The sequence below is a fragment of the Cebidichthys violaceus genome, unplaced genomic scaffold, assembly GCF_023349555.1.
Source record: "Cebidichthys violaceus isolate CVI_PGR_0920_01 unplaced genomic scaffold, fCebVio1.0.p SCAF_12, whole genome shotgun sequence".
NCBI classification, from domain to species: Eukaryota; Metazoa; Chordata; class Actinopteri; order Perciformes; family Stichaeidae; genus Cebidichthys; species Cebidichthys violaceus.
In genome coordinates this window covers 4107891-4116204 of record NW_027176285.1, presented here as the reverse complement: position 1 = coordinate 4116204, position 8314 = coordinate 4107891, and the positions used below count along the sequence as shown (strand labels likewise).

General features: G+C 43.9%; 1 protein-coding gene across 4 annotated transcripts; it reads left to right on the top strand.

Annotated features, from left to right (window-relative positions):
• LOC137868911 (bromodomain-containing protein 3-like) lies at positions 1-8314 on the top strand. 4 transcript variants are annotated; one of them, XM_068705948.1, is made up of 11 exons: positions 1-39; positions 993-1336; positions 2473-2610; positions 2697-2820; positions 4554-4678; positions 4779-5075; positions 5167-5295; positions 5411-5575; positions 5911-6017; positions 6110-6327; positions 6720-8314. In XM_068705948.1, exons 2-11 carry the CDS (start codon positions 1142-1144, stop codon positions 6812-6814), a joined length of 1593 nt encoding a protein of 530 aa, XP_068562049.1. In that variant the 5' UTR covers positions 1-39; positions 993-1141; the 3' UTR covers positions 6815-8314. The 4 variants fall into 4 exon arrangements, with proteins under 4 accessions (XP_068562049.1, XP_068562046.1, XP_068562048.1 ...); XM_068705945.1 differs by having other exon boundaries at positions 6110-6384; positions 6720-8313; XM_068705947.1 differs by having other exon boundaries at positions 4782-5075; positions 6110-6384; positions 6720-8312.

The window sequence follows — 8314 nt, the reverse complement described above, 5'->3', positions numbered from 1 at the left end:
TGAAGCTGTCTGGGGAGGAGCGCACGTTCCTGGCTTCAGGTTTGATGTTTCGGTCACAAAGTTTCAAAGTTGGTCTAACGGTGCTCTCTAATGTTTGTTTTCTTGTGTGCGTAGTGACCCTAAACCCTCGTTTCAGCGTGCTTGCCAAGGAAAACGAGTTGGTAAAAACTCCTCTAGTTATCCTAAATGTTAGTTGTTGTTTTTTTACCCCCCCCCCCTCCCACCATCACTACCACCCCGCGAGACAGTTAACGTTGCCGTTGTGTGAGGATAACAGGTAACATTAGCTCGTGAGGTAGCTCCTCCAAGGCTCCGTGTTAAAGCTTTGAGCTGAAACTTAAACCTCCTCACAGCAAAGCACGACTCTCGGACTTAACTCTTTGCGTGCCAAATTCCGGAGGAGTTAATATGAGACTTTATTCGTACGACTATTCTTTATTTTGTAACGGCGATTTGTGATGACACGGTGCACGTTTACTTTCGCCTGCTAGCTAGCTGAAGTACAGCTAACAGCGCATCATAGGCTTGTCCTGTAGCTGGTATGGTGCTCTATCTATTACACTTAAAAAAAACAACTGTCGAGCTCTTCTTTTTGCTCTCTGTCGAGTGTCAAATCAGCTTTAACGTTAAAGCCAGTAACATTGATTTATTGCTATAATGTTACACTTTACCGGACCTCACCTGTATACTGTCTAGCCCCTCTTAAACTGTGTTAATTAAAGGCCACGTCTTTCCTTTGAAAATCACTACCTTGATGACATTTGACCTCCTTGTCACGTGCAAAAGTGATTATAAAACAGCCCAAAATCACAGTTTATACTAAGATAAAAAAAATCAATTAACAAGTGGAACACACATTTCAGTCATCACTCTTATAGGTCCTCCTTGGCTTCTCCAAAAAGTACACCAAAACTCATGCAAAACATGCAGCTGATAACGTGGAGAATCATCACAGACTCATTCACATAACCTCTCTGTTTTAATGCCGACAGATCACATCGTCTGGTATGAAAACTATGAATGAAGCAGGCTGGCGTTCCCTCGGAGCCTTTGATGAGCTGACGGACGAAAGCTGCGGGATTCACGGGAGATAACACAAACCAGCAGAGGTCGAGTTCTGTCGGGGAGACCGGTCCCAGCCATGTCGGCGGAGGCTCTCCCGGACCCCCTGCGGTTTGTGAACCCTCCGCCCCCCGAGGTCACCAACCCCAACGGGCCCAGCCGGAGGACCAACCAGCTGCAGTACATGCAGAGTGTAGTGATGAAGTCCCTGTGGCGGCACCAGTTCTCCTGGCCCTTCCACCAGCCGGTTGATGCAGTCGCTCTTGGGCTGCCGGTGAGTAGTTAAAGTGATTTCAATGTTCTTCTAGCTTGTAAAGATGCTTTCAGTCCAGAATTCTTCTCAACACATTGCAGTGTGTAGTGCTCGTTACTAACTACAATCATGATAATTATCCCTGATAAAGGCAGCTGTATATTTGCTATGAAATACTTTTTATTTCAGGCTCTGCTAGACAAAAACTATGTTACTCACAACCAAATTAAAGTGGCCTCTTGGCTACTGATGCCTGAACTAGGTACCTTTTGTGCTCTCATGGACTCCCACTGTGAAACCGTCTTTCCTCCGTCTGAAACGTCACACACGTGATCGTCTCGCTGCGCTGGAGAGAGTCTGCTTTCCTCTTTTCTTTCACTGAAGTAAAACTGCTTCTAAATCCTTCTTTCGTTGACCCTAGTGATGTTCACCACTGTATTATTGCGTCTCTCCTTGGTTTTCATCTCATTTAAACAGCACAGCGAGTATAGAGGCACCGGAATGTGGCGTTGCACTCGGTCTCAATATCGTCCAATATTTCTGAAGCCCACACACACACAACATAACCAATAACCTCAAACCTGTAGAACTGTGTTTTTATACCTGTCTTTACATGCTAGTCAGTACTTAATTAATGACTTAATACTTTTAAGTAGTCGCTCTAATTATGGAATGACTACTAATTAAATTATGGGCAAATAAAACCCAAAACTATCACTTATGGCTGGATACGTCGTTAAAGAAGAATTCCAGTTTATTGCACATTGGGTGTTATTTACGTCATTCGTATGTGAGAGTGAGAGCAGCTGAAATGTTGGTAGTAACCCCTCGCTGCAGAGGAATACTATATGCATGGACTACTGAACACCAACAGACACATTTGTAATAGTTATAACACTCTGTCCTCTTCACATTAAGTTCCATTGTATATTTGGCTAATCCTGAGTTTCTGACATTTCAACAATGCCGCTGTGTTCCTAGATCTCTGCATTATTAAAATGAATGTAAAGTGGAATTTTACGAATATCAAATTGTAGGGATTCCGCACTAATAAACTTTTCCTCTTCAGATCCTTTTAGAAGACGTGGGAGAGAAACAAAAAGCTAGACGTTCATCTCTTCTTTTTTTTCTCTTTTTTTTTTTCTTCCCTCGATCAGGATTATCATACGATCATAACGTCTCCCATGGACCTGGGGACCATCAAGAAACGACTGGAGAACGACTACTATGGGAGCGCGAGTGAATGTATGCAAGACTTCAACACCATGTTCACCAACTGCTACATATACAACAAGGTGAGGAGCTCCGTGACGGGGAGTGCAACGCGGCGGTTAGCCTCGCGTGAAAACCTAATCCTCACGGATGTCCCTCTGTCCTCCAGCCCACAGATGACATCGTGCTGATGGCGCTCGCCGTGGAAAAGGTTTTCTTGCAAAAGGTTGCCCAGATGCAGCCGAGGGAGGTGGAGCTTCTTCCTCACGCCGCCAAAGGGAAGGCCAAGAAAAGTAAGTAAAGTATGAAAGACAGAAGATGTGGTGGAATTGTTGCAGTGGTAATAAATATTTATATGCTTCAACAAGGCTATCCTAATCATATAATTACATGTTATCATATAATAATTATACAGAGAATACTTATAATAACCATCATAATAGTTATGATTACATTGACATAACAATTAGGTGCCAGGCTGGGGCAGAAGCAAGCGAGGCGTCCTGCTTTCAGTTTAATGTTGTCTTTTAGCTTGTATTCTATTCAATACAATCTAAAGATTACACCCAGATCTCCCTTCAAATATGTCTTTCCTTAATTCATCCCTCAGTATTTCACACTTTTTTTTCCTCTTTTTTTTTTTTTTTTTACACAAAACCTGGTGACTCATTGCTGTATTTTATCTTGGCTTGCCTCGTTGGCTGTGTGGAAGCTGCATATTTGGGCCACCATGAATGAGCGCCACCCTGAAGTCTCTCGACGGTTCAGCAGCTCACTGATGCAGCTGAGCTCACCTGCATCAGTGAGCTGCTGCTCCTCTTCTTCTTCTTTGTCTGTGTTGAAATGTCTCTGCTCTCTAACTATATACTCTGTACCTTGTGGGTCCTTTTAGTGAGCTTGAATTTTGCAGTCACAGAAATTGGGTTTCTTCCTAAGCCTTGTTTTTCTCTTTCCACCTAAATGATATTGCGCTCTGGGAATGTATACGGCTATTAGCGCGGTGATTGTGGGTGTTTCTTAAATTGTTTACGTGTACATGTTGGAGCGAACAGGCCGACGGCCACCAAGGAAAAACAGGCGTGTGTGTGTGTGTGTGTGTGTGTGTGTGTGTGTGTGTGTGTGTGTGTGTGTGGTCTTCGATCAATGTGAGATTAGATTGAACACACACACTGGATGTTTGTCGCTGCTTCTTTTGGCCAGAAAAAAAAAAAAAAAATCCTGTTACAAGAACAAAATGCACCATGAAACTAAAAATTCTAAAATGATATTACTACTTCGACTAAGATTTCTATTTTAGTGTTTTTTTCCTCTCTTTTATTTGAGTTTGTCAGGGTTCCCACGCGTCCTGTAAAACAAAATTGGAAGCCCAATTTTCCAGTCATTGAAAACACACATTGGAAAATGAGAGGAAAAATAAAACGTCCTAGAGAATGACTTCAACATTCTCTCATTTTCCTTTAGCTCATAATGTACCACTAGTCTATCCATCAGAGCTCACCAAACGTTTATTATGTGCATTACCGCTCCAATGGTAGTTTTCTGACGGGAGTATTTTGAATAATCTGCTCTCGGTTATGTTGTGGAATAACTGAACACAGCTCAGAGTCATGTCACGTGGTAGCATGTGCAGGTTGATGACACTCAAAAATCTTCTTTCGGACGGTTGAACAATCGGTTAGCATGTTTGGTTCGGCCTCTAAAAGTTGACGTGCTTGTTTGGGCTGCAAAGGATTGAAGGTTTGTGATTCAGCTCGAACCAGGAGCAGTGGTTCTAAATGTGTCGGCCGTTGTTGAGAGAGTAGGATAATAAAGAATGTGGGTGAAGACGACCAACGGGGGACCAAAACACCGGCTAAATACTCGCTAACAACCTATTTTTACTTTGCTAGCATTGTCTCTTCGACAAAATTGTAGGCTACTTTTTTTTAAAGGGGATGTATTGGTGTATGCTGCGATGCCCTGTCTTTCATACCAGCTACATCATCACTGAAATGCCCTTGTGTTTGTGTTTGATCCACGTCTGCAGGCGGGCAGAACGAAGCCGTGACCACGTGTTCTTCTGCTGCGACGCCCACAACTCAGCCGAGCCTCAGCACCGCTCCCTCCAGCTCATCCTCGGGGCCCAAACACCCTTCACAGACCGCCACAAAAGTGAGTTTACGTCTCTTCCTCTTAGTTTGAAATCGCAGACCATGAGGAGAGTTTTCTTTTATTGTGGTGTTGTTGTTGTTGTTCTTGTGTTTCATTGGAGAAGAAAGGGCTGAAGCGGAAGGTGGACGCCGCCGCTGATCTCTCCGCAGCGGCCGTAACCAGTTTGAGCGATTCGTCAGGAAGCAAGAGGAGACGTGAAAGCGCGGGCCGAGGGAAGGAGCTGCCGGAGCAGGAAACCGATCAGCTCAAGTTTTGCAACGACATCCTGAAGGAATTGCTGTCCAAGAAATACCTGGCCTACGCCTGGCCTTTCTACAAGCCCGTCGACACTGAAGCTCTGCAGCTCCACGACTACCACCTCATCATCAAATACCCCATGGATCTGAGCACTGTGAAGGTACGGGCCATGCAAGTACGTCCCCTTCATGGTTCCCCTCACGGCCATGACGGTTGTTGTCTTGATGACTTTTTTTCCCCCCCATTTCCAGAAAAAGATGGATGGAGGAGAGTACCAGGACGCACAAGGCTTCGCTGCAGACGTCAGGCTGATTTTTTCCAATTGCTACAAATACAATCCGCCGCATCATGATGTTGTCACTAAGGCCATAAAGCTTCAGGTGCTTTTTTTTAAATCAACAAGTTAAAAAAAGAGGTTTTGCTGTTTTTATTTCAGGGCTCAGTCTTCTATTTCACTCGATCCTCCTTTCGTCACTGTGCATGCGTTTGCTTCAGGGTGTGTTCGAGAAGATGTTCGCAAATATGCCGGACGAGCCGGTGGAGTTGCCATCGCCGGCCAAGAGAGCGAGTTTTAGTGGGAACGGCTCCTACAACTCCGACAAATCAGACTTAGCGGACGAGTGGGCCAAACCCACCCGACTAGCTGAGGTTCCAGAACAGGTGGGTTTCTGCACACGTCTCTAACTCCAGCGACGACCCTGGTTTCCTGATGGATTCATTGACCTCTAGCTTAAATATCTTAAGTGTTGCCTTTACTTACAAATGCTGGCAAAAGCATCTATGCTACCTGTAAGACAAACAACTTCTGTGTGCTGTAAAATGCAATGCAAATATAGCTTTTATATAAGTTCAAATCTCACCACATACCAAGTCAGCAGAAGCTCTTCTTCATTCTCGGATGAGATGAGAGTTTTCTAAGAGGAAGCAACATTAGGTGTGCAATGAGATTTATTTTCTGGCTTTTGTTGACACGGTTTCAAACTGTTCATGAACAGCTCTCTGCATACTGTGAAGTCCCTGCGCTTGGACCAAAGAAGATAAAAGAAAGGGACCAGAAAGAGGACAGCAGGCAGCATCAAGGCGGGGCAAATTACAACTCCAGGTAGGACGTTTTACAGATGTTTTGAAGAACTCTTATCAAAGCGTGTCACTTCCACGTAGAGACCTTTCGACTGCCTTGTCTTGGAATTCCAGGCGGCCGTGGTTGGGAAGCAACGTCTGCGATTCAGATGATGAAACTCTGCAGATGACGTACGACGAGAAGCAACAGCTGAGCCTCGACATTAACCGGTTGCCTGGCCTGAAGCTGGGCCGCGTGGTGCACATCATTCAGAGACGAGAGCCCTCGATGCACGACACCAGCCCCGACGAGATCGAGATCGACTTCGAGTTACTGAAGCCGTCCACTCTGCGTGAGCTGGAGCAATACGTGAAGTCTTGTCTGTATAAGAAGTTCAAGAAATGTCAAAGTAATTAGGAAGCCGTCCTCACACCTTCCCTCGAATCATTAGTGTTATCTCCGCCAGGAGGGTCATCCATCACTCTGCTGAGTACATCGCTGCCACTCAGCCCACAGTACACACACTGCTGAGTACATCGCTGCCACTCAGCCCACAGTACACACACTGCTGAGTACATCACCACCAGCACTGGTTGTTGCAGACACACCTGGCGGAGATCTGCACTCCACTGAGTGCACCTTTTTGTTTGATATTAAGTTGCTAACAAAACAAAACATTTAAATGCCCCCAGCATGTGTAGAATTGATTTGGTGATGGTGCTTCCTTTGCTTCCCTCCATCCAGAGAATGCCGCGTCTCATCACGTCAGCTGCAGCACTTCTTCAGATTCGGCCACCAGCACCTCCAGTGACTCCAGTTCAGAAAACGCCGACTCGTGACGGCTGTAATGTTTTTATTTATTTCTTCGTTTGTGACCAAAAAGAACTGTTAATCATGCCTATTTTTCTATTTGTCTTATGTTCAAATATTTGGAAAAGGAAACTTCCTTTTATTCAGCGTGGCCTTTCTCACCCATTCTTTATAAATCGTAATATCCTGCACTGCTGTTTCTTATCAGACGCTATAAATTCACTGGGGCACATTTCATAACATCTGACTTTAATATCCTGTCTCCGTCATTCATTTTGCCCACACTGTTTAATTACAGTACAGGCCTTTTGCAAACACATCGTTGAAATATTCTTCTCCACATCCAATTCTTGCACCAGACGGCTCTCAATAGCAGCTCTTCAAGTTGAGAGAAGCAGGTTTCTATTGTAGCACATGATTATAAACAAAGAGGTTTAATCATGTGGAAAACAAGAAACCATCTCGAGCACTCTGCACAGTTATAAGGGCTGCTGTTTGAGACTGTGACATGGATATTCATCTTCATGGTGGCACTATAGTATACATTTAGTCTTGTTCATTAGAAAGTGTGGAGAGAGTGGGTAGAAGGATTTTGGTTCACAGCTCCACATGTATTATGTACTTGTCTGTTTCAGTTGTGGAAGAAAAAGCTGGTTGGTGAAATGTGGAAGATGTATATTGAACCATTTTACCATTTCATCCGTTTTTAACTGTTCAGCACTAAATGCACGTAACGATTTTATTTTCTACCATTAAAACGTTTAGTTTTATTTATTTCAAGTCTCTTTATGAGCAGATGTCGTTTGACTATCACCTTTTTGGGTGCCATTTGTGATTACGCAGTGGTTTTAAAACAAACCACTGCCTGACCTTTGTGAAGGCCGTAGTCCATTTACTGCAAATGACTTCCATTGAATATTTTCCCCATGATGCAGTGCTTTAACCGTGTCTTCCCCTCCAGGCTTCTTAGCGGCGTGGTATGAAAGTCAACTTGCAGAGACTTGAGTTCAGCAATCCATCAAAGTCAAGATCATGTCCACTGTTATTTATGTCCCCTGCCAGTGTGTTGCATGGCGATGCGTTGCTGACTTCTTAAACCTGTGAAAACGATGTAACGTAGACTAAAATCATGGCTACCTTAATCATGTTTCAAGTCTCTACAATTAGATTTTGTATTCCGTTTTAACAAAATAACACTAACTGAGGCCTGGAAAAACCATGTTCAAAAATCAGAAACAGCAGGAATGTCCTTATGTCGTAAATGAACCACAACGTAAACAAAAAAAAAACACTAATGTAAGTTCTTGTTTCCAACTGTTTTTTTTAAACTATTTGGTTGCTGTTAATATGAATTTACTTGTGATAAGATAATATTCCATCTGTCTCCTTAAGCTCCCCTGTTTCTATTTTGTTAATAAAAGTAAAAGCACAACGGTGGTCTTGTGTTCATGAACAGGGTCGGTGTAAAGTGCCCTCAACGTCGTGCTCTGTAGTCCACAGTGTGCACCACAGCGACAGAAAGTCCTCCT